Source organism: Trachypithecus francoisi, unplaced genomic scaffold, assembly GCF_009764315.1.
Source record: "Trachypithecus francoisi isolate TF-2019V2 unplaced genomic scaffold, Tfra_2.0 Lachesis_group21, whole genome shotgun sequence".
Taxonomy (NCBI): domain Eukaryota; kingdom Metazoa; phylum Chordata; class Mammalia; order Primates; family Cercopithecidae; genus Trachypithecus; species Trachypithecus francoisi.
Genome location: NW_022681467.1, coordinates 44,898,324 through 44,926,243, shown reverse-complemented (window position 1 = coordinate 44,926,243; position 27,920 = coordinate 44,898,324). Strand labels below are relative to the sequence as shown.

Sequence of the window (27,920 nt, the reverse complement as noted above, 5' to 3'; positions counted from 1 at the left end):
TTAAGCTTGAAGTACATGACACACATCTGGCTAATGAGACGTAAGGAGAAGGCTGCTGGGACTTCTGGGGCAACACTCCCAGAGACTCTATTAAAATGGTACTCCTGGCTTGTGCCACACGGCAGCCATTGGCTGGGATGAGTGATGGGGGTTGGACAAAGGGGCTCCTGGGAAAGATTTCCCCACTGACAGAGAGATGCCTGGAAGGGTACGTGCTCCTCTTCCTTTGAAAGTTCAGTCATGTCTGGGTGTGGTCGCTGGCATTGTGTCCTTGACCTTGTAACCTTCAGGCAACAAGCCTGGGGACAACACACCAACCATCCAGGATGGCAGGCAGAAAAGTGGGAGAGCTCGCATTTCGTCTTATCCACGCAGAAGTCGGATTTCTGGTTTGTTTGGACGCGGGACCGCCTAAGAGACGATGATGTTGGGCACAGAAGGCGGAGAGGGATTCGTGGTGAAGGTCCAGGGCTTGCCCTGGTCTTGCTCGGCCGATGAAGTGCAGAGGTTTTTTTCTGACTGCAAAATTCAAAATGGGGCTCAAGGTATTCGTTTCATCTACACCAGAGAAGGCGGACCAAGTGGCGAGGCTTTTGTTGAACTTGAATCAGAAGATGAAGTAAAATTGGCCCTGAAAAAAGACAGAGAAACTACGGGACACAGATATGTTGAAGTATTCAAGTCAAACAACGTTGAAATGGATTGGGTGTTGAAGCATACTGGTCCAAATAGTCCTGACATGGCCAATGATGGCTTTGTATGGCTTAGAGAACTTCCCTTTGGATGTAGCAAGGAAGACATTGTTCAGTGCTTCTCACGGTTGGAAATCGTGCCAAATGGGATAACATTGCCGGTGGACTTCCAGGGGAGTGGTACAGGGGAGGCCTTCGTGCAGTTTGCTTCACGGGAAATAGCTGAAAAGGCTCTAAAGAAACACAAGGAAAGAATAGGGCACAGGTATATTGAGATCTTTAAGAGCAGTAGAGCTGAAGTTAGAACTCATTATGATCCACCAGGAAAGCTTATGGCCATGCAGCAGCCAGGTCGCTATGACAGACCTGGGGTTGGCAGAGGGTATAACAGCATTGGCAGAGGAGCTGGCTTTAAGAGGATGAGGCGCGGTGCTTATGGTGGGGGCTATGGAGGCTATGATGATTACAATGGCTATAATGATGGCTATGGATTTGGGTCAGATAGATGTGGAAGAGACCTCAATTACTGTTTTTCAGGAATGTCTGATCACAGATACGGGGATGGTGGCTCTACTTTCCAGAGCACAACAGGACACTGTGTACACATGTGTGGATTACCTTACAGAGCTACTGAGAATGACATTTATAATTTTTTTTCACCACTCAATCCTGTGAGAGTACACATTGAAATTGGTCCTGATGGCAGAGTAACTGGTGAAGCAGATGTCGAGTTTGCAACTCATGAAGATGCCGTGGCAACTATGTCAAAAGACAAAGCAAATATGCAACACAGATATGTAGAAGTCTTCTTGAATTCTACAGCAGGAGCAAGCGGTGGTGCTTATGAACACAGATATGTAGAACTCTTCTTGAATTCTACAGCAGGAGCAAGCGGTGGTGCTTATGGTAGCCAAATGATGGGAGGCATGGGCTTGTCAAACCAGTCCAGTTACAGTGGTCCAGCCAGCCAGCAGCTGAGTGGTGGTTATGGAGACGGCTATGGTGGCCAGAGCAGCATGAGTGGATACAACCAAGTTTTACAGGAAAACTCCAGTGATTTTCAATCAAACATTGCATAGGTAACCAAGAAGCAATGAACAGCAGCTACTACAGTAGTGGAAGCCGTGCATCTATGGGCGTGAATGGAATGGGAGCGATGTCTAGCATGTCCAGTATGAGTGGTGGTTGGGGAATGTAATTGATCTATCCTGATCACTGACTCTTGGTCAACTTTTTTTTTTTTTTTTTTTTAAGAAAAAAAACTTCAGTTTAACAGTTTCTGCAATACAAGCTTGTGATTTATGCTTACTCTAAGTGGAAATCAGGATTGTTATGAAGACTTAAGGCCCAGTATTTTTTAATACAATACTCAATGTAGGATGTAACAGTGAAGCTGAGTAAACTATAACTGTTAAACTTAAGTTCCAGCTTTTCTCAAGTTAGTTGTAGGATGTACTTAAGCAGTAAGCGTATTTAGGTAAAAGCAGTTGAATTATGTTAAATGTTGCCCTTTGCCACGTTACATTGAACACTGTTTGGATGCATGTTGAAAGACATGCTTTTATTTTTTTGTAAAACTCAATATAGGAGCTATGTCTACAATTAAAAGTGAAACATTTTGGCATGTTCGTTAATTCTAGTTTCATTTAATAACCTGTAAGGCACGTAAGTTTAAGCTTTTTATTCTTTTCTTTTTTTTTTTTAAGTTAATGGGAAAATACCAGTACTTTAGGATTTTGGTCTTGGTGTTTGTATGAAATTCTGAGGCCTTGATTTAAATCTATCATTGTATTGTGATTTCCTTTTAGGTATATTGCGCTAAGTGAAACTTGTCAAATAAATCCTCCTTTAAAAAACTGAAAAAAAAAAAAAGAAAGAAAAGTGGGAGAGCTCTTGGGCCCTTGAATAACTTGTTGAAATGGTGGATCAGCCAACCCTAAATGGTCGTCCTTAGGCACATCTCTCAAGCTCCACCACAGACCCACTGAACCAAAATCTGCATTTTAGCTGAGAACCATCCAAAAGCACTGTTCCAACTTATACAGCAGCACACATGCTTTGGATTTTCTGGGCCTTTCAATTTAGCCCCACGTACTTTTTTTTTTTTTTTTTTTTTTTGAGACAGAGTCTCACTCTGTCACCCAGGCTGGAGTGCAGTGGCCTGATCTCAGGTCACTGCAACCTCCACCTCCAAGACACAAGCGATTCTCCTGCCTCAGCTCCTGAGCACTGGGTTACAAGTGTGTGCCACCATGCTTCGCTAATTTTTGTATTTTTAGTAGAAACAGGGTTTCACAATGTTGCCCAGGGTGGTCTTGAACTCCTGACCTCAGGTGATTCACCTGCCTTGGCCTCTCAAAGTGCTAGGGTTACAGGAATCAGCCATCACGCCTGACCCCATCTACTAATAGCATGAAATCATATTATTAACCACATGAAAACAAAAAATCACAGGCACTACATACAGAAGCTCCCTAGCCAATTTTTCCATGCATCTCATTGGCCAGAACTAGCTTGCACTCATCAGCTGCAGAGGAAGTTGGGAAGGTGAGGGTCTGGCCTCATCTGCTTCTGTCGTGGGAGAAGGAAGCAAAGACCCAAGAGGAGAAAACAGCTGTTGAGTAGAAACCATCAGTGTCTACCACAAATAAACATTATTAATGCCCATTTTCAGAGGTTAAGACAAGGCTCAGAGGTGTGAACTCATTTGCCTAAGGTCACACAGCTAAAAAGTACCTGCCACTTTGTAAGAAACTGGTGTAAATTTTTCAAATGAGAGGGCTGAGTCAGTTAGTGTGTGAAATGGGCCTTGAACCCAGATTCTGTAAAGTCCAATATGATGATCTAGCCACTTCCTCAAGTTGCTTTCCTTTTGCCTTTTGTGTGTGTTTATATCTTAAGAAAGATTTTTTTGGCTGGGCACAGTGGCTCACGCCTGTAATCCCAACACTTTGGGAAGTCGAGGCGGGTGGATCACCTGAGGGGTCAGGAGTTCAAGACCAGCCTGGCCAATGTGGTGAAACTCCATCTTTACCAAAAAATTAGCTGAGCATGGTGGTGGGTGCCTGTAATCCCAGCTACTTGGGAGGCTAAGGCAGGAGAATTGCTTGAATCCGAGAGGCAGAGGTTGCAGTGAGCCGAGATGGCGCCATTGCACTCCAGCCTGTGCAACAAGAGCAAGACTCCATCTCAAAAAAAAAAAAAAAAAAACAATTTTTTTTAAAGACAGAGCTAAATCAGGGAGCAGTAAGGTACCCATGTGACTTCCTGAGTGGCTAGCCACAGTCAGAGAGAAGAGGTGAATGCCTGATACAACTGGAATTTTCCCAGCTGCTTCTGGATGCCATCCAACCCAAAACGCATATGGAACCATTAGACACACAGGCAAATCTTAGTTTCACCGTTTTCTGCCAAATGTCTAGCTGTCTCCACTGATAAATGATAAAGCTCAGGGTGGAGCCGGGTGCTTAACTTTCCCTGATGGTTCACTTTCCAGCTCAATTTCCCTTCCTGGCAGAGAGTTTGAGAAACTGGAGCCCCATGATTTAGAGATGAGGAAAATTCCTCCTAAGCAAATGAAACATGCTGAGTGTTTATGGAAATGTCTGGAGTTTGACATTTTTATTCTACTTTGAGTCCAGCTCTGATAAGTGTTTAACTGATGTCTGTCGTATGTGTCTGGGGCCCAAATTTATCATGAACAAGTTTTTCAGCAGCTGAAGAAGAATGTTGGACACAATTCTGTGTAGTGTTGCCAAGTTCATTCTCATCTCTGAGCCTTTGCACTTTCTGTCCCCGCTCCCAGAATGCTCTTCCCTTTCAGATTTTCTTGGGCCCAGCTCCTATACATCCTTCAGATCTTGGCTCACATGTCACATCCTCAGAGAGGCCTTTCCTGAATATTGTAATCAAAATAACCCTCTAGTAATTTTAATTTTCTTTCCCATCCTTTTTTTTTTTTTTTTTTTGAGATAACGTCTTGCTTTGTTGCCCAGGCTGGAGTGCAGTGGTGCAATCTCAGCTCACTGCAACTTCTGCCTCTCGGGTTCAAGCAATTCTCCTGCCTTAGCCTCCCAAGTAGCTGGGAACTCCTGACCTCAGGTGATCCACCCACCTTGGCCTCCCAGAGTGCTGGGATTACAGGCATGAGCCACTGTGCCCAGGGATTTCATTCGTTTGTCATGGCTGTATAGTATTCTGTTGTGTATATGTACCACATTTTCTTTATTCCAGTGCTGATGGGCACCTAGGTTGATTCCATGTCTTTGCTATTGTGAACAGTGCTGTGATGAACATATGTGTGCATGAAGAGCTAATGTCGAAACATGTTCTATTTAGATGTCCTCTCTCCTTAGGCTCGCTCTCTCTCTGAGACAGAGTCTCACTCTGTTGCCCAGGCTGTAGTGTGGTGGTGTGATCTCAGCTCACTGCCTCCCGGGTTCAAGCAATTCTTGTGTTTCAGCTTCCCAGACATTAAAGAGATTTATAGGCCAGGCACAGTGGCTCACACCTATAATCCCAGCACTTTGGGAGGCTGAGGTTGATGGATCACTTGAGGCCAGAAGTTTGAGACCAGCCTGGCCAACATGGTGAAAGTTCATCTCTACTAAAAATACATTAGCCGGGTATGGTGACACATCCCTGTAATTCCAGTTACTCAGGAGGCTGAGGCAGGAGAATCGCTTGAACCCGGGAAGCAGAGGTTGCAGTAAGCCGAGATCACCCCACTGCACTCCAGCCTGGTGACAGAGCAAGACTGCGTCTCAAAAAAAAAAAAAATAAGAAGGAAATCATTCCCTTTGCAGCAACATGGATGCAGCTGGAGGCCACTATCATAAGCGAATTACCACAGAAACAGAAAAGCAAATACCATATGTTTTCGCATATATATGGGAGCTAAACATTAGGTACACGTGGACACATACAGATGAAACATTAAGGCCGGGCGCGGTGGCTCAAGCCTGTAATCCCAGCACTTTGGGAGGCCGAGACGGGCGGATCACGAGGTCAGGAGATCGAGACCATCCTGGCTAACACGGTGAAACCCCGTCTCTACTAAAAACTACAAAAAACTAGCCGGGCGACGTGGCGGCGCCTGTAGTGCCAGCTACCCGGGAGGCTGAGACAGGAGAATGGCGTGAACCCGGGAGGCAGAGCTTGCAGTGAGCTGAGATCTGGCCACAGCACTCCAGCCTGGTGACAGAGCGAGACTCCGTCTCAAAAAAAAAAAAAAAAAAAAAAAACATTAGACACCAGGGACTACAAGAGGGGAAGAGAGGGACGGGGCAGGGGGTGAAAAACCCCCCACTGGGTACCTTGCTCACTACCTGGATGACAGGCTCATACCCAAACCTCAGCACCACGAAATATATCCTTGTAACAATCCTGCACATGTACCCCCTGAATCCAAAGTAAAAGTTGATTTTTTTTTTAAATGTGCTCTTGGGTTAGATCTTAGACCATAACAATGATGTTAGTAGGAAAATTGGCAACATTTGAATGAAGTCTATAGAACAGATTGGTAGTTCTTAAAGTATGGTGTTTAAGATCCTTTCAGGGGGGTGCAAGGTCAAAAGAATTTTCATAATGATAGTAAGACTTTATCTTTTAACATTTCCCTGTGTGACATTTGCATTAAATGGTACAAAAACAAGAGAGGACAAAGCTGCTAGCTCCTTAGCATGAATCAAAGTGCTGGCACCTAATTCTATTAGTAATCACTGTATTCTTCACCTCTACAAGCCCACAGTAACAAGACAGCCAGTTTCACTTAGGAATGTCCTTGATAAAGCAGTACAAATTGCTAATTTTATTGCATGTCAACCCTTGAATACACTTTTAAAATGTGTTTTTAAAATTCTGTGTGACATCGGACACGGTGGCTCACGCCTGTAATCCTAACACTTTGGGAGGCCGAGGCAGGTGGATCACTTGAGGTCGAGAGTTGAAGACCAGCCTGGCTAACATGGCGAAACCCCGTCTCTACTAAAAATACAAAAATTAGCTGGGTGTGGTGGTGGGCACTTGTAGTCCCAGACGCTCATGAGGCTGAGGCAGCAGAATCACTTGAACCTGGGAGGCGGAGGCAGCAGTGAGCCGAGATCACGCCACTGCACTCCAGCCTGGGCAACGGAGTGAGATTGTCTTAGAAACAGTCTCAGCCAAGCATGGTGGTTCACGCCTAAAATCCCAGCACTTTGGGAGGCCGAGGCAGGCGGAGATCGCTTGAACCCAGCAGTTCAAGATCAGCCTGGGCAACCTGGCGAAACCCAATCTCTACAAAAAAATACAAAAATTAGCCAGGCGTAGTGGTGCATGCCTGTAGTCCCAGCTACTTGGGAGGCTGAAGTGGGAGGATCACCTGAGCCCAGGAGGCAGAATTGCAGTGAGCCGAGATCATCCTGGGCCACAGAGTGAGACTGTCTCCAAAAAAAGAAAAAAAAGAAACACCAGAATCTCACTCTGTTGCCCAGGCTGGAAGATATCACTTCTATGTGGCATCTACACATAAAAGTCAAAGTCATAGGAGAGAAGCAGAGAAAACTGTGTTCAGGAGATATTGATCAAAGGGTACAAAATTCCAGTTAAACAGGAGGAATAACTTCAAGAGCTCTATTGTACATCATGGTGACTATAGTCAATAAGAATACGCTGTGTACTTAAAAACTGCTCAAGAGATTTTGTGTTCTCATCACAAAAAAATGTGAAGTATCATGCCTGTAATCACAGCACTTTGAGAGGCCGAAGCTGGCAGATCACCTGAAGTCAGGAGTTTGAGACCAGTCTGAGCAAAATGGTGAAACCCGTCTCTACTAAATACAAAAAATTAGCCGGGTACGGTGGCAGATGTCTGTAATCCCAGCTACTTGGGAGGCTGAAGCAGGAGACTCGCTTGAACCTGGGAGACGGAGGTTGCAGTGAGCTAAGATTGCGCCACTGTACTCCAGCCTGGGCAACAAGAGCAAAATTCTGCCTCTTTAAAAAAAAAAAAAAAAAGTGAAGTAATACATATTTTAATTGGCCTGAGTCAGCCATTCCACAACATACACATATTTCAAAACATCGTGTTGTACACCGTACATACAACTTTTACTTGTCCATTAAATATAAAATGTGATGTCACCTGATGTGCACAGCATCATCATCTATGATGCTTTCTTGCCAAAATACTTAACTTGATCTTATCAAAACTTTAGAATGACTCTCCAATTTACAGAGGATGCAGGATACAGAGGAACAAATGAAATGTCACCCCCAGAAGGCAACACTCAGATGAATCCAGGTGAGACGTTCTCCAGGACAAGCTCCTATGGTAAAGGGGAAGAAAGGGTGGTGCTAGGTTGGAAGAACCTGAAGGACCTAATGGCCTCCAGTCACACATACCCTCTGCCAGCTGTACAGGACTTTTGTGGACAAATGGGAAATTTATTGATGTGAAAAAATGGAGATGGTTAACTGACAGTGGTTACAAAGCAGCATTATAGGCCGGGCACAGTGGCTTACACCTGTAATCCCAGCACTATGGGAGGCCAAGGCAGGTGGATCACTTGAGGTTGGGAGTTCGAGACCAGTGTGGCCAACATAACAAAACCCTATCCCTACTAAAAATACAAAAAATTAGCTGGGCGTCGTGGCAGGCGCCTGTAGCCCCAGCTACTCGGGAGGCTGAGGCAGGAGAATCACTTGAACCTGGGAGGCAGAGGTTGCCGTGAGCCAAGATCACAACACTGCATTCCAGCCTGGGCAAGAGTGAGACTGTCTTAAAAACAAAAACAAACAAAAAACAGCATTATGGTATGATCGATCCCACTTTGGTAAAAAATATAGTGTATATATAAACATGTAGAAAAAGACCTAGAAGTGGCCTGACGCAGTGGCTCACACCTGTAATCCCAGCACTTTGGGAGGCCGAGGCAGGCGAATCACCTGAATCAGGAGTTCAAGACCAGCCTGGACAACACGGTGAAACCCCATCTCTACTAAAAACACAAAAATTAGCCAGGCGTGGTGGCGGGCACCTGTAATCCCAGCTACTCAGGAGGCAGAAGCAGGAGAATCGCTTGAACCCGGGAGGCAGAGGTTGCAGTGAGCTGAGGCTCTTTAAAAAAAAAAAAAAAAAAAAGACCTAGAAGTATACAAAATAAAATAGGGTTCAACAGTGGAGTCTGAGTTGTGTCAGTATTTTCTTGTTTTTATCCTTCTGTACTTCCCTCAGTAGTGCACCACATATTCTCCTCTGGTTTTTGTTGTTGTTGTTTGTTTTTTCTGATTTAGTAATGAAGTTTTTTTAACATTTTATTTGGAAATAACATTGATTCACAGAGAACTGCAAAAATAGTATGTAGAATATCAAGGACACTTCACCCAGCTTCCCCCAAGTGTGACATCTTTTTTTTTCTGTTTTGTAATTTTAATTGAAGAAATTGCTTTTTTTTTTTTTTTTGACAGGGTCATCAGCCTGGCAGTCACAGAAAATGCATTTGGCAACTTCCTGCAATTGTTGTAGAAATGACAGCAGACCATGGTCCAAGCCAGAATGGAGAAGCCGGGCCTGGCAGAAGAAACCAGCAGGCAGCTCTGGGAGGCCATTTGCACAGAGCTTATTTTGAAGTCCTGGGGTTCAAATCCCAGCTCCGCCTCTGGATAGTCACAACCCGCTGGATAGAGAATAGTTCAAGCAGAGTGTAATTTGAGAATAACAAAGGTGTGCCCAGGATATAAGGAAACCACATAAGCTAGTGTTGCACCCCCTACACCTGACGGGGCAGGCAGGAAGCAGTTACCCGGGCCTGGAAAGTCAGGTGGGGAAGCACTTGAGGGCCTGTGGCCTTAGACAGAGGCGACCAGGCTGAGGCATGTGCCTTAGGGGAACACACATCTCAGCCTCACCCTCTCTGCCTCCTAGGGAACCTTGAGGCCACCAGACAAGGAGCTGTTAATGCAGTTCATGCTCCAGAAGCATGGAGCAGAGAGGAGCAGAGGGGACAAGGGTGACAAGGGGATCTGGAGGCGCCAAGGAAGACACTGGCAGAGTCATTTATTGTGCATCTGAGGCAAGTCACTTCCCCTGCCCAATCTGTTTCCTTATCTGTAAAACTGGGATATTACCTCACTCACTTGAGGTGAGGAATAAATTATTTAAAACATACCATGGTGGCTCACACCAGTAATCCCAATACTTTGGGAGGTTGAGGCAGGAGGATCGCTTGAGCCCAGGAGAGATCAGCCTGGGCAACAAAGGGAGACACTGTCTATAAAAAAAATAGAAAAATTAGCCGGGTGTGGTAGCAAACGCCTGTAGTCCCACCTATTCAGGAGGCTGAGGCAGGAGGCTCGCTTGAGCCCTGGAGTTTGAGGCTGCAGTGAGCTGCGATCACACCACTGGACTCCAGCGTGGGGGACAGAGTGAGACTCTGCCTCAAAAAATAAATAAAAATAAATAAAACATGGAAAGTACCTAGCATGAAGCCCAGCAGGAAATTTTTTAAAAGGCAGTTATTGTTATTATAACTCAAGTGGGTAGAAATCAGGCTGAGAGAGGTACGTTAGAGCTGGCTGAAAGGTACGACAGCGAGGGATGTTTCAGGCAGCCTAACATATACTATGATAAGTACCACCACACTCAACAAGCAGTCTCTCTCCCTATGAAAACATCAGGCCAACCTGGGCAGAGGCAGAAGACTGCACATGCTGCCATTTTAACATCAGGGCAAAAAAAAAAAGTTCTTGCCCACTCAGCCCACTCCCATCTCAACCCTTCCTACCCACACAGTAGGGCCAGTCTATTTTAGCAAAAGACCATTTAGTTAAAGGAGGCTGACAAGGGAAAGGATCCAGATTTCTCCTTTTCTGTCTTTTAAAAAAAGTCAGATATAAATAAGCCCAAGACGGTCTGTTTCTGCCACCTTCTAAACAGATCTGTGATGAATTAATACCAGGACCATGGGAGGCTGTGACCCAAGGATGGGTTAAGCTGGCTGCAGACCCTGCCAATTCTACAAGCCCAGGCTTTGAAGCCAGTTTGGAAACTAGCCATTGGGAAACTCCACAAACCTCAATTTCTCCCAGACAATTTTGGAGGAAAAACCCAAGTCAGCAAAGAATATGGACATTACTGAGAAAGGTACAAGGTCCATGGAGGCTGCATCTTAAAGAATGCATGCCATCAACCAGGCGTGGTGGTTCACACCTGTAATCCTAGCACTTTGGGAGGCCAAGGCAGGTGGATCATGAGGTTAGGAGATCAAGACCATCCTGGCCAACATGGTGAAACCCCGTCTCTACTAAAAATACAAAAATTAGCTGGGCGTGGTGGTGCGTGCCTGTAATCCCAGCTACTCGGGAGGCTGAGGCAGGAGAACTGCTTGAACTAGGGAGGCAGAGGCTGCAGAGAGCTGAGATCATGCCACTGTACTTCAGCCTGACAACAGAGTGAGACTCCATTTCAAGAAAAAAAAAAAAAAAAAGAAAGAAATTCAAATTTAACTGAGCATCCTATGTTTCAGCTGGCATCCCAGCTCAGGAATGACAAGAACGGTGCCGAAAGGGACACAAGCTACAGAGGTCTCCAACTGGTGGCCTCCAGGCCATATGAGGCCCATGCATGTGTGTTGCTCAGTCTTCACAGTTTATAAAATTGGAACAGGCTACAAACATTTTAAAGAACTTTAAAGGATTTCTGGCCTCTTTAAAAATGGGAAGCTCCAACCATGCAGGTAGAAGCTGCCCCACTATGGGAACATAATGGAGACAGAAGGGAACGTGGAAAAGTGAAAACTGATCACTGACTTGTTAGGATGGAGAGACTGTGGATAAATCTGTTTAGGGGTTGTTTATCGCATGAGGAGTCTATAAGTGACAGTGTCAATAGCCCACGCCTGGGGAACTGGCCCTCTGCAGCCTCCACTGCTGCGGTCCCAGAAGTGCTGGCTGCAGTGTCTGAAAAACTTGCCCATCTGCACCATCTCTGCCAGACAGACTTGGACTTCCCTCTTTCCAGGCACAAGATGAAGGCCTCGTGCCATGGGCTGGAGAAATCAGTCCCTACAGCACCCCCTGCAGACACAGGCTGGAGTTGCAAGTCCTGGGAGGGACCTGCTCTATCTTCTCTGGCCATTGTGGCCACTACTAGAGGAACTCAGGCAGGCAAAATCTAAGAAAAGAAAAAGAAGATTGAGCCAATGGCTAATACATAGCAAATCCAGGATTTGAACCCAAGTCTAGCTCCAGAGACTATGTTTGTTAACATTTTTAAAAGCACTTTGGGAGGGTGAGGCAGGAGGATTGCTTGAGGCCAGGAGTTCGAGATCAACTCCAGCAATATAGTGAGACCCCTATCTACAAAATTTAAAAATTAGCTGAGTGTGGTGGCACACACCTGTAGTCCCAGCTACTCAGGAGGCTAAGGTAGAAGGATTGCTTGAGCCTGGAAGGTCAAGGCTGCAGTGAGCTGTGGTTGCACCACTGCACTCCAGCCTGGGTGACACAGCAAGACCCTGTCTCAAAAATAAATAATAAAAAAATTGCCATACAATAAAACTATTTTTTATTTTGCTGTGCAGTTCTATAAATCTGGGTTTTTGTTTTGTTTTGAGACAGAGTCTCACTCTATTGCCCAGGCTGGAGTGAAATCGTGCGATCTAAGCTCACTGCAGCCTCCACCTTCCAGGTTCAAGCGATTCTCCTGCCTCAGCCTCCCAAGTGGCTGGGATTATAGGCAGGCACCATCATGCCCAGCTAATTTTTGTATTTTTAGTAGAGATGGGGTTTCACGGTGTTGGCCGGGGTCGTCTCAAATTCCTAACCTCAGGTGATCCACCCATCTTAGTTAGGGGTGGCCTCCCCAAGTGCTGGGATTACAAGCGTGAGCCACCGTGCCTGGCCCAGTACTGAGTCTTAACACATGTACACATTCACGTAACCACTACCACAATCATGATACCCCAAAGACTTCCTTGTGCGATCCCTTCACATCCATATCCGCCACCCATCCTCACTTCTGGCAACACCGTCTGGGTTGCCAACACCTCTTCCCCATCATCATACCTTTGTCTTTTCCAGAACGTCAAATAAATGGAATCACACATCATGTGACCATTTGAGATTTGAGGCTGGCTTCCCTCACTCAGCATCACATCTCCAGGGTTCATCCAAGTTGTTGCACAATCACTAGTTTATTCCTTTTCACTCTGATGAAGATGACTATTACTGACCTAACCCTGTGGCCAAGCATTTAGAGGACACATTGTCTCATTTGATCCTCACAGTAACTCTAGGAGGAAAGACATGTTATACCCACTTTATAGACAGGAGATTTGGGGAATGTACTGCTGTCTGCCAGGAGCTGGGAATAAGCCCAAGCTCCAAACCATCTGTAAAACTGCTCTGTTCCCAGAAAATGTATAGTGAGGTACAGGGGATGTAATACCACCACCTCTCAGCCAAAATTCTGGAAGACATTGTGAATCTCTTATTTTTTCCCACAGCTTCCCAGAAATGCTTGTATGGGTTTTTTTGTTTGTTTGTTTTTGTTTTGAGATGGAGTCTCACTCTGTTGTCAGGCTGGAATGCAGTGGTGCAATCTCGGCTCACTGTAACCTCCACCTTCAGGGTTCAAGTGATTCCCCTGCCTCAACCTCCCAAGTAGCTGGGACTACAGGTGCATGCTACCATGCCCAGCTAATTTTTGTATTTTTAGTAGAGACGGGTTTTCACCATGTTGGCCAGGATGGTCTCGATCTCTTGACCTCGTGATCTGCCCGCCTTGGGCTCCCAAAGTGCTGGGATTATGGGCATGAGCCACTGCGCCTGGCCATGCTTGTGCTTTTACCCATGCAGTTGGTGAGGGTCTTAAGTAAAGGCCCTTGCAACTGAGGGGCCTAGGATAGTACTGGTTCACATCCCAGCTTCCAAGAACCACCTTCAAGTTATATGATGAACTCACCAAACCTCCCTGAGCCTGTTTTCCTATCTATAAAATAGGGTAATAACAGAGTTGGGGTATAGATTAAATAAGGTAATAGCACAGTATCAGCACGTGGCAAGCCCCCAATAAACCTCATTTCACAGATGAGGAAACTGAAGCTTATAGAAGGAAAGGACTCCTCAGTCAAGAAGACAAAGAGGTAGAACGAGACTGAAGGATCAAATGTTTGGTGGGACTCGTGGGAGCTAAAGCTAGAGACGGGTTGCAAATGGTTTGATCATTAGAGGCCTACAACCACCTTGGAGCTCAGAAAAGCAACAGCAAAGCTGAGACTACGGGTGTGGCTGGAGTTCTCCAGGAAGGTTCTCTGGCCCTTGGCTGGCAGGTATTTGGGGCCATTTCTGACCCCAGTGGTATCTCATCAACACAGAAATCTAGCAAAAGCATTTGAGCTTTTAAGAGCCAGAAATTATCTCCTTCCTGTATCCATTAGACTGCATTTAAGTAACATGCTGCAATTAAGCCAAGGGTTACAAATACAAGTGCCAGGCCAGGCACAGTGGGTCACTCCTGTAATCCCAGCACTTTGGGAGGCCTAGGCAGGTGGATCACTTGAGGACAGGAGCTCGAGACCAGCCCAGCCAACATGGTGAAAACCCACCTCTACTAAAAATACAAAAATCAAGACACACTGTGTGGGCATCTGTAATCCCAGCTGCTCAGGAGGCTGAAACAGGAGAATCACGTGAACACAAGAGGTGAAGGTTGCAGGGAGCCGAGACTGCACTCCAGCCTGGGGGACAGAGCAAGACTCCGTCTACAAAAATCCCAGAAATACAAGAGCCAGACTGACAGAATCAAATGCATGCTCTGCCACTTACCAGCCGTTTGACACACTATATATACAGATATACATATATACACATGCATGTATATAGCATACGCATAGGCAGTACGTGTTAGGCAGTAGGTAAAAACATGGCCAGGCATGGTGGCTCATGCCTGTAATTCTAGCACTTTCGGAAGCCAAATAGGGAGGATCCCTTGAGCCCAGGAGTTTGAAACCAGCCTGAGCAACATAGAGTCTCTATTTAAAAAAATAAAAAACAAGATAAGGGAATAGAAAGTGATAGGGAAGATGACTGGTTCCCCAGAGGGGATATCTGAGCGAATACCTGAAAGACACAAGGCAGACAGCCACGCAAAGCTCTGCAGGTCTAGGGCTGGTCACTCCAGGCAGAGGGAAAAACAAGTGCAAAAATACTGAGGTTGGAATAATCCTAAAGGAATGGAGAAGTCAGGGGGCCCACGTGGCTAAGACTGAAAGGGAAGAGATGAAGTTGGGAGGTTAAGGGAAGGGGAAGGTCATGTAGGCCCTGATGGACTTTGGCTTTTACTGTGTGAGGTGGGGAGACACTGGAGGCTTCTGAGCAAAGAGCTCCATACCTAATTCAGGTTTTCACAGATCGCTCTGGTTCCAACTGAATTGACTGTAAGGAGCAAAGGTTGAAGTAGAGACCGGTATTCCAAGCTTGTTTGATGGTCTGTACCAAGGTGGTAGCAATGAAGATGCTAAGGGGGGTGGGTTTCAGATGTATTTTGAAGGTAGAACCAATAGGATTTGCTGAGGGATTCACATGGTACATGAGGTTGATTCCACAGCTCCTGACCAACTGGACTGCTGGTGCTGCCAATACCTGAGAAGGGAAGATTATAGGAAGCACAGACTTGCAGGGAATGGGGATAGGGGAGTGAAGCATCAGGCATTTAGTTTTGAACATGTTAAGTCAAATGCATGTTAAGTCTGAAAATGCAGATTGGGGCCAGACACGAACGCTTCAAATGCTGTGCAGAGAAACTGAAGTAGACTTAGGTAATGGAAATGACTTAGGTAATGACTAAGGTAATGGAGACGCCCATGTCAGGACCTTTAGAGTGGGCATTACAGAGTTGTGAATTTACTGCTTTGTAGCAAGTTATCTCAAAACCTAGTGGCTTGAAGTACATTTCCCATAGGTCAGAAATCCACGTACAATCTGGGTGGGTCCTGTCTCAGGGTTTCTCACAAGCATCTCTGAGAAGTCTGCTGGGGTGGCAGTCACCAAGCCTCTGCTATAGAAAGTAATCCAACAACCACGTGTACTTACAAACTCACGTGGTTGTTGGATTACTCCTCCCACACTAATGGTTCACCCTCAGTTGATTGCTACATTGGCCTCTCCCAACATGGCAGCTTATCAGGCGTGGTGGCTCATGCCTGTAATCCCAACACTTTGGGAGGCAGAGGCCTGCAGGAGTTCAAGACCAGCCTGGCCAAAATGGTGAACCCCCTCTACTATGTAAAAATTAGCCAGGCGTGGTAATCCAAGCTACTCGGGAGGGTGAAGCAGGAGAATTTGCTTAAACCCAGGGGGCAGAGGTTGTAGTGAGCTGAGATCTCAAAAAAAAAAAAAAAAAAAAAAAAAAAGGTGAGCAAGCTAAGGAGAATAAGAAAAAGAGCTAGTAAGACTCAGAAGTTACACTAGGTCCAGCCTAGTCAAGGGGGAGGATTCTGAGTCAATACCAGGAGCCATTTTAGAAATCTAGAGGTCCCAGGCCAGGCGCAGTGGCTCACGCCTGTAATCCCAGCAGTTTGGGAGGCCGAGGTGGGCAGATCACAAGGTCAGGAGATGGAGACCATCCTGGCTAACACAGTGAAACCCCATCTCTACTAAAAATACAAAAAAACTAGCCAGGTGTGGTGGCAGGCACCTGTAGTCCCAGCTACTCAGGAGGCTGAGGAAGGAGAATGGTGTGAACCCGGGAGGAAGAGCTTGCAGTGAGTCGAGATCGCTCCACTGCACTCCAGCCTGGTAGACAGAGCGAGACTCCGCCTCAAAAAAAAAAATAAAAAAAAATTTAGAGGTCCCATCTTTGAGCTGATATTTTAAGATACTTAAAAATTATTCAGTGTGTATTATTTTAAATTTAAAAAAATCACATATTGATAAACGATACAGCCTATATTTGCAATTTTCTATGAAGTTTATAAACACAAATACCATAGCCCAAATCATCCTTACTCATCTTGTGCAACCATTAAGGCCCAATACCCACGATTTAACATACACAATCTTGCACAGGTGTAAGCATACAAGTGAGATACCTTTGTATTGACCCTCTGCTTCTCTGCCCCTGGAGTTTGAATTCTGGCCCAAGTGTGCTTGCTTATTCTTAGGTTTCCAATGCAGAAGCCAATCACGAGGCACTTAACACCTGTGGAAAGCCATGCTTTGCCCACAGAAACCAACTGCCCACTAGGGTGATTGTCCCCTCAAAAAACTAAAACCAAATGAAACTGCAAATACCCAGCTACTACTTGTTATTCCTGTTCAATGGTTATTCCAATGGCCAAACAAACAGCATTTTGATTTAAAAGATTTTATTTTCGGCCGGGCGCAGTGGCTCAAGCCTGTAATCCCAGCACTTTGGGAGGCTGCGGCGGGCGGATCACAAGGTCAGGAGATCGAGACCATCCTGGCTAACACGGTGAAAACCCCGTCTCTACTAAAAAAATACAAAAAACTAGCCGGGCGAGGTGGCAGGCGCCTGTAGTCCCAGCTACTCGGGAGGCTGAGGCAGGAGAATGGCGTGAACCCGGGAGGCAGAGCTTGCAGTGAGCTGAGATCTGGCCAGTGCACTCCAGCTTGGGTGACAGAGCGAGACTCCGTCTCAAAAAAAAAAAAGATTTTATTTTCTTTATCCAGGTAGGTAGTTAGAAATTTCAGCAAAGTCTAACAGTGACATTCTTCAAAGTGGGCACAGCCTTTTAAACCCAGGCTATGTATACAATAACCTTGTGGAACTGGTTCAGCCAGATCTTCACTTTCATGAAAGCACAGGGTCTGTTATTTTCCTTCCAGAGGACTCCTCTCGTATTCCATCGCCAATTTCTAAGAAAGAAGATGGATTACAATCAATGCTCCATTCTGGTCTATAGTGCTTCTTGTTTAGAGTATGAAAATACGTATGTGACTAAGACCTGGTCACTCCAAGCCCATCCCTTTTATCGGTACAGCCAAGTACCGATAAAAGGAGCAGGGAAACTTCCCAGTCTCTAATAAGACAACTTTAATTCTGTACTTTTATTGAATCCCATATTGTACTTGTGTTGGCAAAACGTTTAACCTTCATCTAAAAATGACTTCATGTCTCAGTAAACACAGAAGACAGAAACCCAGAATGAGGACACTACCAGTAAAAATCTTTTAAAGGATGAGAAGCTGAGCAGTAGGGTGTGTGGCTGTACGGAGGATATTGAGGTGGGAGTTTCTCTTGAGGCCTTGAGTTTCAAGCAATCATGCCGGTGAATAGCTACTACACTCCAGCCTGGGTAAATGTAGCAAGGCTGCAACTCTACAAAAAAGTTAAACATTAGCCAGGCATGGCAGTGTGTGCCTTTAGTCCCAGCTACTTGGGAGGCTGAGGCAGGAGGATCAAGGACGCAGTATGCCATGACTGCACCACTGCACTCCAGCCTGGGTGCTGGAGAGACCCCATTTTCTTAAAAGAAGAAATTGGATACCTTTATGTTCATTCAAGAGACAACCCAAAAGTAATGTGTACTAAAGACATTTTAGGGGTAAATAAGGATACTTTAATAAAATTATACCAGGCTTAGGATCTATTTAACATCTTAGAGGGTCATTTTACATGCAAGAAGTGTTATTACATGAATGTTGGACTTTAGGGAACTATGCACATTCATACATCCATAAACAAAATACTTCTAAGATGAATCATCACTAACTGACATGAACTACAATTTCTTTTTGAGGTTTTGGTTTTTTTATGTAAAAGTTGGAGAATTATCACGAGCCACTCCTCATCTATGATGGCAAGCTTTGCAACATAGGTATTTGGTAAAAGAACTTCCCTGTGTTACTGCAATTTATTGAGTGATTGTAAAGGTCAGCAGAAGGAAAGCATACAATCATGTCTCAGACCACAGTCTGCTTATCTGCTGTAAATTCCAGCCCTGTGACCAGACATGGAGGCAGTGTCCCCAAGGGACACAGAAAAGGAGTGGTGTTACTTTCTTTTTAAAGGGGGTGGGGCCGGGCGCGGTGGCTCAAGCCTGTAATCCCAGCACTTTGGGAGGCCGAGACGGGCGGATCACGAGGTCAGGAGATGATCACGAGGTCAGGAGATCGAGACCATCCTGGCTAACCCAGTGAAACCCTGTCTCGACTAAAAAATACAAAAAAACTAGCCGGGCGAAGTGGCGGATGCCTGTAGTCCCAGCTACTGGGGAGGCTGAGGCAGGAGAATGGCGTTAACCCGGGAGACGGAGCTTGCAGTGAGCCAAGATCCGGCCACTGCACTCCAGCCTGGGTGACAGAGCGAGACTCCGTCTCAAAAAAAAAAAAAAAGGGGGGGGGGTGGAAGGTGTAGACTTCAAACATCTGTCTCTGCTATGTCTCTCTCTCCTGGGTTTGCTCATTGACAAAGCTGCCATGTTAACAGGCCCATGTAACAAGGAGCTAGGGTGGCTCATGGCAGTAGTATGAGGAATCTTACACCTGAACCTCACAAGAATTAAGTAAATTGACTCCCAACTTAAATACAACTTGGAGCGCCTTATCTAAGTGCATTGGCCAAGGAAAATTAGCTCCATCCAATGTTCAATCACTTTGTCATCCTTTATTACAAGACTGTTAGGTATGATGGGTTTCTCTTCCTTGTTCTTTGGTCAACTTCCTCATACCTTCCCACTCCTAATTACCCATTCTGTAAACATTTCTCCCACCAATTCCAACCTGTAACCCGCATCTGTTCCTTATTTGGAAAAGTCCCCTCACTCCTAGCAACCAGCTCTGTAAACTGCTCTTCCCACCGCTGTAACCCACACCCCTCCTGTTTAACATAGCCAATCGGCCCCAACACTCTTCCCCCTTGAGGGAAGTGCCCCTTGGAGAGAAGGCATCAGCGTCATAAATGCCCCCTTAACCAGCTCAGAACTCCCAAATCTAAAAAAACACTCAAGCCCTTGTTAAGATGACCATTATGAGGTAGCAGATCAAATTGATCAATTTTTAGGACACCAATTGTATGCTTGGGCCAAGATTATGTCCATTTCAGGCATTTCTTTCTTAGAAGAACTATGATCCGTAGGGTTGCTATGGTAGTCTGGGAACATGAACACCCTACTGGTCAAAACGTTCCTGCTGCAGAGCAAAAATTCCCAGCCCAAAATCCCAGTGGAATAACAACACAGCTCACCGAGAAAATGAGAGACCTTAGGGATATGATAGTTAGGGGAGTTTGGGAGTCAGTATCCTGGACTGAGAATATTTCCTGAGCATTCAACATACAAGGGATGGATGAAGGACCCATGGAATTCCTAAATAGACTGAAAGAACAGATGACAAAATATGCAAGTTTAGAAATGGAAGACCCACTGGGGCAAGGGATGCTAAAGCTTCATTTTGCTACTAAGATTTGACCAGACATCCCTAAAAAAACTACAAAAGATAGAGAATTGGAAAGATCGTCCCAGAGACAAACTTCTTAGAGAAGCATGTAAATAGGGACGAAGAACAGCAGAAACAAAAGGCAAAAATCATGCTGTCTACCTTATGACAGGGAGCTCTGCAACAGGAGACACAAGGAAGTAAAACTTACAAACCCTCTAGGCCACCAGCAACCAAATTCTATACAAGGAGTAAGGGAATAAAACCTGGAAGTCACAGTGCAGGACAGGGAAGAGCGGAAAACAAATGTTTCAAATGTGGAAGAGTAGGTCACTTCAAAATGCCCCAAATGGGAAAAAGAGAAAAAATACCATTCCACTGATGGCCTTTGAGGAAGAACAGGGAGGTCAGGGGCTCTGTCTCTTTTACCTTGCGTCCCACCAAGAGTCCTTGATAAATTTAGAGGTGGGACCCAAATGTGAACTTACAACCTTTTTAACAGATTCAGCTGCAACTCGCTCCTGTTCCCTCCCATCTATCACCTATTCTTCAGAAGAACTTTCTATCTCAGGGATAAAAGGAGAAAGATTTAAAGCAAAAATCTTAAAAAGACAGAGGTCAAATACAAAACTCGATCAGCCCATGTTAAATTCCTGTTAGTCCCTGAGGCTGGAACTAACTTATTAGGAAGAGACTTAATGCTAAAACTAGGTATAGGCTTACATGTTGGCCCAGAGAGATTTCTCACCTCATTAAATCTACTTACCACCACAGAAGAAAAATACATTTATCCTGATGTATGGGTAGCAAAAAGAAATCAGGGAGGATGGGCATGCTGGCTCACGCTTGAAATACCAGCACCTGGGAGTCCAAGATGGACAGATCATGAGGTCAAGAGTTTGAGACCAGCCTGGCCAATATGGTGAAACTCCATCTCTACTAAAAATACAAAAATTAGCTGGGCGCAGTGGCAGGCGCCTGTAATCCCAGCTACTCAGGAGGCTGAGGCAGGAGAATTGCTTGAACCCAGAAGGCAGAGGTTGCAGCGAGCTTAAGATGACACCATTGCACTCCAGCTCAGGTAACAGAGCGAGACTCCAGCTCAAAAAAAAAAAATCAGAGAAGATTTCAAGTCACTCCAATCCATGTAAAGGTAAAGACCCCAGGGGAAATAGTAATAAAAAGGCAACAATATCCCATTCCCCTAGAGGGCAGAATAGGCTTAAAGCCTGGAGTTGAAGGTCTCATTCAGCACCGACTCCCTGAACCCTGTATGTCCCCCATAACACCCCAATATTACCTGTAAAGAAATCAGACAGGTCAACCAGTACAAGATCTCTGGGATATCAACCAAACAGTCCAGACTACCCACCCTGTTGTCCCCAATCCTTACACCATCCTCAGCAGAAAGGTTCAGAGTAATAGATTTAAAAGATGCCTTCTGGGCATGCCCCTTGGCTGAAGACAAGACACATACTTTTAAGTGGGAAAAATCCTCATTCTGGATGGAAGCAGCAGTACCAATGCAGAGTCCTACCCCAAGGGTTTACAGATACACCTAATTAAATCAGGACTGCCCCTCGGAAAGATATTGGCCTCTCTATGAGATGTTATGTGGACTGCCTTATCTACACTCTACTACTGACATTCCTACCTTTGAAACAAAGGATCAAATTATATACTTGGTTTATCTTCCACTTTCTCTTCCCTCAGAACTAAAGGTCTTTTAGCACAGACGCCACCCTTACAGTTCTTGGTACATCAATACCAGCCTGGAGATCACATCATCAAAAGCTGGAAGGAGGGAAAACTTGAGCCAGCTTGGAAAGGACCATATCTAGTACTCCTAACAACAGAAACAGCAGCCCGAACCGCCGAAAAGGGGTGGACCCGTCATACCTGAGTCAAAAGAGCATCGCCGGCCGGGCGCGGTGGCTCAAGCCTGTAATCCCAGCACTTTGGGAGGCCGAGACGGGCAGATCACGAGGTCAGGAGATCGAGACCATCCTGGCTAACACGGTGAAACCCCGTCTCTACTAAAAACTACAAAAAACTAGCCGGGCGTGGTGGCGGGCGCCTGTAGTCCCAGCTACTCGGGAGGCTGAGGCAGGAGAATGGTGTAAACCCGGGAGGCGGAGCTTGCAGTGAGCTGAGATCCGGCCACTGCACTCCAGCCTGGGCGACAGAGCGAGACTCCGTCTCAAAAAAAAAAAAAAAAAAGAGCATCGCCATCTTCAGAGTCATGGGCTATTGTTCCAGGACCAATTTCTACCAACCTAAAGCTAAGCAAACTTTAACCCTCTTATACTGCCTTTTCTTCTTTCCTCTCTCTACCGTCAGCCACCTTATCATTAATGTAACTAGATCAAGCTCACCTCAATCACGTTTGATGCCTGTCTTGTCATACCCTGTGGGGATCTCCAAAACCAGAGGCAGCTGGCCTCCTCAGAAAAGCATATCTGCTGTTCCAAGATAAATTCTAAATCCTCACACGACCCTTGCATGGGAGCTGCAACATTAGGGATAGACCCCATGAGACCTTTCAAAATGCGCTTCATTGCTCCCCCATTCCCTTCATCCCCTTCTTCTAAACAAACACCCAATGACAAAACCAAAGTGACCATTGTAGAGGTTAAAGATCTAAAGCAAACTCTACCAACTGTAACAGGGTACTGAGATGCAAATGCCTGGGTGAAATGGATTAAATATTCCATCCGCTCTCTAAACAAAGCGATTGTTACGCTTATGCACATGGTAAACCAAAGTCCCAGATGTTTCCTTTCCACTCAGATGGTCCTCCAGCCGATGAGGCATGAGTTGCACGGTAGCTCTCTTCCAAGACCCCACAGCCTGGGGCAATAAGCTATGCCAAACTCGCTGCTGTTCCCTGAAGTCCGACACCCTGCACGTCAGCAAGGGTCAGCCAGGGTCATCCAGCCAATGCCAATTTTACCTGTCTCTCTCACAGAGGGAGAACCTGGCATTCCTTGGAGACCTAACGAGATGCAGTGAGCTTAAGCCCTTCCAGGAGCTTACCAATCAGTCGTCCCTTATTCATCCCCCAGCAGATGTATGGTGGTATTGTGGTGGACCATTACTGAATACTATGCCAAGTAACTTGGAGTGGCACTTGTGCTCTAATCCAATTGGCTACTCCCTCCCTTTCACCCTGTCATTTCAACCAGAAAACATAAAACATAAAAACAAAACATCGTAAAACAATGGATGTCCCTCGTGACTCTCATGTTTATATAGATGCCACTGGAGTCCCACGAGTAGTGCCAGATAAATTTAAGGCCCTAAATCAAATAGCTGCAAGGTTTGAAGCCATGTTGTTCTGGTGGCCAACTCTAAATAAAAATAGATTGGGCCGGGAGCAGTGGCACACACCTGTAATCCCAGCACTTTAGGAAGCTGAGGCGGTGTATCACGAGGTCAGGAGTTCGAGACCAGCCTGACCAACATAGCGACAACCCATGTCTACTAAAAATATAAAAATTAGCTGGGCGTGATGGCACATGCCTGTAGCCCAGCTACTCAGGAGGCTGAGGAAGGAGAGTAGCTTGAACCCGGGAGGTAGAGGTTGCAGTGAACCGAGATTGCACCATTGCACTCCAGCCTGGATGACGGTGAGACTCTAACTCAAAAGAAAAAAAAAAAAGTAAGCCAGCAACGATTCATTAATTATACTAGGGATGCTATTAAGGGAATAGCTGAACAATTAGGGCCCACCAGTCAAATGGCCCAGGAAAACACAATAGCATTAGACATGCAGAGAAAGGTGTAGTTTGTGTCATGATTGGAACCCAGTGTTGTACTTTTATCCCTAATAATACTGCTCCTGATGGAACCATAATAAAGGCACAAGGACTTAGTACTTTACCCAATAAGCTAGCTAAAAATTCTGGAATAAACGACTCCTTCACGAATTTAACGGAAAAATGGTTCGGCAAATGGAAAAGATTTAGGTCCTCAATCATCACCTCTCTTGCCATCAGCTCATTCTTGCAGGAGGCTGTATCATACCCTGTACCTCAGGATTAATACAAAAGCTTATTTGAACAGCTCTCACCAAAATCTTCCTCAATCCTTCCTCGCCTTATTCAGGTAAGTTTCTAATTTGAGGACCAAGAGGAACAAAGACATGCTAAAAAAGTGTCTCAAGAGAAAGAATTACAAAAATCAAAAGGGGGAAATTGTTAGATATAACGGGTTTCTTCCTTATTCTTAAGGTCAACTTCCTCATACCTGCCTGCTCCTAGTTACCCGTTCTATAAACAACTTCTCTGGCCAATCCCAACCTGTATCCTGTTCCTCATTTGGAAAAGTCCCCCTCACTCCTAGCAACCCGCTCTGTAAACAAGTTTCCTGCCCTTCCCACAGCTGTAACCCACACCCCTCCTGTTTAAAATAGCCAATCGGGACTAGTTTAGATTGTGCAGTAGACTCCAGCCAATGGGGATAGAACACAGAAGCAGGGACTACTTGCATTAGGGATAAAAAATGCCTCTCTTTTGTTTTGTTCGTGTGCTCTTGCCAGGAATGTGAGTAACACCCTCCAGCAGAAGTAAATTTGCCTTGCTGAGAAATCTTGTGTTCCAGTGCTCGTTTTCTTTGCAACTCCAAGCTCTTATTTCCAACAAAGACCTATTCATACCAAAAGGCCAATGTCAGTCCTAATGACTTATTCTCCCAGTTTTACACCCAACTTGGAAATGGGTCCTGAGGTTAGGCCCAGTTGGACAAATTTTGCTGTGGGGTTTGACAGCTAGAAAGCAGAAACCTCACCTGACTGAATCAAGCCAAGATCAACACACTGGTACATGTGGCTCCCAACCTATAGAAAGTTAACAGATCAAAATAAGCCATCTGACTGCTGGAAAAAAGAGAAGCCCAATTCCCATGAACAAGCAATAGTCTCTGATAAAGATAAGCAGAAAACAAAGATATGAGTTATTACTGGGGCCAATGCATCAGACAAAACTGGCCAATAGTGTAGAGATCAACAGGGTCGATCTGATGGGGAAAGAAGCTGTATCATCAGCTGCAAAGGCCACATTTGAGTCGTACAGAAGTAAGGTGACAAACCCACACTGAAAAGCAGCTACCACCCCCCCCCATAGAGCCTATGTCTACTCAGACAAGGAAGACATGTTGGCACCACTTACCGGTTTTATATGTATATATATATTCTATTCTCAACACCCGCATTCATCCTGGTTTAATCAAAGCCTGGTTTTGGCCAACAATAAACCTGAAGTGAAAAAAACAGAAAATGAGCTCCCATCAGCTAGATGCCCAGGGGAGATGGGACAAAGAAGCTACTCAAGCTGGCATATCAGACAGAAACTGGCTTAGAAAAGTTAGATCAACATGGTCGATCTGTCGGGGAAAAAAGCTAAGTCATCATATATGCCAGCAGGAAGTTCTTGAGTGAGGAGTAAGATCTGAAAGCCATGAGTAGTAAGTAGTAAGATTTAGTTGGTATGCTTGGTACCTGCAAATCTGCATTCAGGGTTTAAGCACTACTGTGTTGTATCCTGTAGCTGGAAATAATTTAGTAGACAAAACAAACACCCCTGTCTTCGGTGCTTACACTCTATTTGAGTATATAGGCCCATGATAGAAGCCAGTGTGGCTGGAAGAGTTGAGGAAGTAGTCTGCATTTACTGAGTTGGGAAGTGAACGAGTGCCAAGAGGTTGCATTTTAACACATTACCACAAGTTACCTGACAAAAGAACAATCTGGAACAATAAGCTTCACGTGTGTTCCCATGAAGCCCAGACTTTATAAATGCCTCACTCCTGGACTCCAGCAAAAACATCAGTTATGTAGTCGGGCACTGGTTTGAGGGGCTAGTTCAACAGAAAAAGACATTTGGCTTTCCAAAATATGTCAATAAATCATCCCTCCACTTGGAAATTTAAGTGCCCAACACACAGGAAGAATGGAATCCAAAAAGATGTTTAAGTGGCATTACTTTAGGCATTTCTCTTAAACCTGTTTCTTCACCAGAAACCTAGGTCCAATAGTTAAGTTGTGAGAATAAAACATTCAGAACATTTTTTTTTTTTTTTGAGACGGACTGACTCTGTTGCCCAGCGCAATCTCAGCTCACTACAACCTCCGCCGCCCGGGTTCAGGCAACTCTCCTGCCTCAGCTTTCCGAGTTGCTGGGATTACAAGGGCCCACCACCACGCTCAGCTAATTTCTGTATTTTTAATAGAGACGGGGTTTCAACATGTTGGCCAGGCTGGTCTCGAAATCTTGACCTCAGGTGACCCACCTGCCTCAGCCTCCCCAAGTGCTGGGATTACAGGGGTGAGCCACAGCGCCCGGCCGTCAGAACACTTTAAATACCTAACAGGTACTGGATAAAAACTGCTTTATTAAATCCCACGTTTTCCCAGGAAGCTAAAGCTTCTCAAAGCACGTGTTTTCTACAGTAGGTCCATAGGAGACAAAGTCTTACTCGTCAGGAGATCGAAGGTTGTAGATGTCTGCACGTGGCTTCCTTGTAGGCCCAGTGGTGACTGCCTCCTCCAAAATCCATTCTATACCCGTTGGCTGCTCTAACCTGTGAACCAACAAAAAAAGGCGTCAACCGCCATCTTCCCACAGTCAAAAATGAACAAGGCCGAGCCTTCAGAGGCCGATGTATCAGAACTAACTGGCAAAATGTAAGACGTCAGCATTGTCGATCTGATGGGGAAAAAAGTGAAAAGTCATCATTTACACCAGCCAAGGGCCTCTCAGGCCCGTGCAGAAAGCACTGGCTTTTCCAGCTCTATAAACTCATTTCTCCCAAGCCCTTAAGGCCTGTTTGGGATCAGAGCTGGAGAAGCCACGAGAGGGAGATCAGGGCTGGCCGCGGAGACGACGGCACAAAGAAGGGAAGGGAGGACCAGGGGTCTCCAACGAAGAACATAGAGTTTCCACTCACCACACACAAAACGGGAACTCACGGGCAGGACAATAGCGTATGAAGCCTGGCTGTAACCAGTACAACGACGACACCACAAGCGCCGGCGACGCGAAAGAACGAACGCTCGCCTAAACCTCCCTTATATAACCAAATATGGCTCTCGCACCTGCGCACTGGATCCGAGGCGGTCTCTTTTCCGCCCGCTCCGCGCGGGCCCCCCTGGGAAATGTAGTCTCGAGACGCACAGCCCAAGGCGCTCTAGTAGTTGTCAAGGCCGCATCTAGCCCCGCCCCCTTCCCTGTACATGCTGGGCCACCCGGGCTCGTCCGCTTCCCCGCCATGTCGCGCTTCACACGCACCAAACCGCTCGACGGGTCCCCCTTCCTCTGGGGCCGGCTGAGGCCCGCAAAGGCCTTGGGCGCAGTCATCCCTTCCCCTGCGGTCCGCTCCCCTCCGCCGCGCCCGCCTGAGCCCGCCGGCTCCGTCGCCCGGGGGAGCTGAGGTGACGCCCTCCTCGAGGGCGGAGGCGCCGGCCGTGCCTGGGCCAGGCCGTCGCGCTCTCTACCCGGGGCCCCCGCCTCCTCCTTTTCCTCCTCTGGGCCGCCCGCCCGGCTCCGCCCAGGGTCTGCGGGGAACGGAAACCGAAAGTGCGCGGCGCCGGGCGGGGCCCCCGACCTGCCTGGGCCGAAGCCCCAGCACTCGCCGGCGGCAGTGAAAGGACGCGCCGGAGCCGGGTGAGTGGCCCCACAACTGCCCCTGCTCCTGCCTCTTCCTTGCCCCGCCGCGACCCCCGGCGCCCGCGCCGCCCCGCCACTGCCTCTGCCTAGAAGACCTGTCACCCTCTCGAGCCCCCAGCGCCCCCGTCACCCGCTCAGAGCCCCTGGCCCCTCAGCGCCCGTCGCCCCCTCAACCCCCAGACCCCCG

At 46.3% G+C, this 27,920-nt stretch overlaps 2 protein-coding genes, 1 long non-coding RNA gene and 3 other non-coding genes across 15 annotated transcripts in view; 2 read left to right on the top strand and 4 right to left on the bottom strand.

Moving 5' to 3' along the window:
• Window positions 1-356: 356 nt before the first annotated feature.
• On the top strand, window positions 357-2,316 carry LOC117068895 (heterogeneous nuclear ribonucleoprotein H-like). Its single transcript, XM_033186696.1, has 2 exons — window positions 357-1,720; window positions 1,771-2,316. The coding sequence occupies exons 1-2, from the start codon at window positions 422-424 to the stop codon at window positions 1,888-1,890; spliced, it is 1,419 nt and encodes a 472-aa protein (XP_033042587.1). The 5' UTR covers window positions 357-421; the 3' UTR covers window positions 1,891-2,316.
• On the bottom strand, window positions 529-27,516 carry LOC117068896. Of its 7 annotated transcripts, XR_004431282.1 has the most exons (6): window positions 27,015-27,114; window positions 26,544-26,648; window positions 25,238-25,323; window positions 24,858-24,906; window positions 721-925; window positions 529-631 (listed from the first exon to the last, which is right to left on the bottom strand). It is a non-coding gene; the product is annotated as an uncharacterized LOC117068896 (long non-coding RNA). The 7 variants fall into 7 exon arrangements; XR_004431277.1 differs by lacking the exons at window positions 529-631; window positions 721-925; window positions 27,015-27,114 and adding exons at window positions 17,339-17,549; window positions 27,356-27,516; XR_004431278.1 differs by lacking the exons at window positions 529-631; window positions 721-925 and adding an exon at window positions 17,339-17,549.
• On the bottom strand, window positions 25,034-25,123 carry LOC117069157. Its single transcript, XR_004431407.1, has one exon. It is a non-coding gene; the product is annotated as a small nucleolar SNORD12/SNORD106 (small nucleolar RNA).
• Window positions 25,399-25,489, bottom strand: LOC117069156. Its single transcript, XR_004431406.1, has one exon. It is a non-coding gene; the product is annotated as a small nucleolar SNORD12/SNORD106 (small nucleolar RNA).
• LOC117069158 lies at window positions 26,723-26,813 on the bottom strand. Its single transcript, XR_004431408.1, has one exon. It is a non-coding gene; the product is annotated as a small nucleolar SNORD12/SNORD106 (small nucleolar RNA).
• A 28-nt stretch (window positions 27,517-27,544) lies between the features above and the next one.
• Window positions 27,545-27,920, top strand: part of ZNFX1 (zinc finger NFX1-type containing 1) — a 36,098-nt gene continuing 35,722 nt past the window's right edge. For 3 of the 4 annotated variants that reach the window (XM_033186692.1, XM_033186693.1, XM_033186691.1), the window contains exon 1: window positions 27,545-27,730. The gene's annotated coding sequence lies outside the window, so the exon portion shown is untranslated. The remainder of the gene's footprint in view (window positions 27,731-27,920) is intronic. The other variant, XM_033186690.1, reaches the window with a different exon arrangement.

What these genes read in the sequence shown, in the direction of transcription:
- LOC117068895 (XM_033186696.1), top strand. Translation starts at nt 422, where the DNA reads ATGATGTTGGGCACAGAAGGCGGAGAGGGATTCGTGGTGAAGGTCCAG. An exon ending in AGAGCAGCATGAGTGGATAC is followed by an intron (nt 1,721 to 1,770) that starts AACCAAGTTTTA and finishes AAACATTGCATA; the next exon opens with GGTAACCAAGAAGCAATGAA.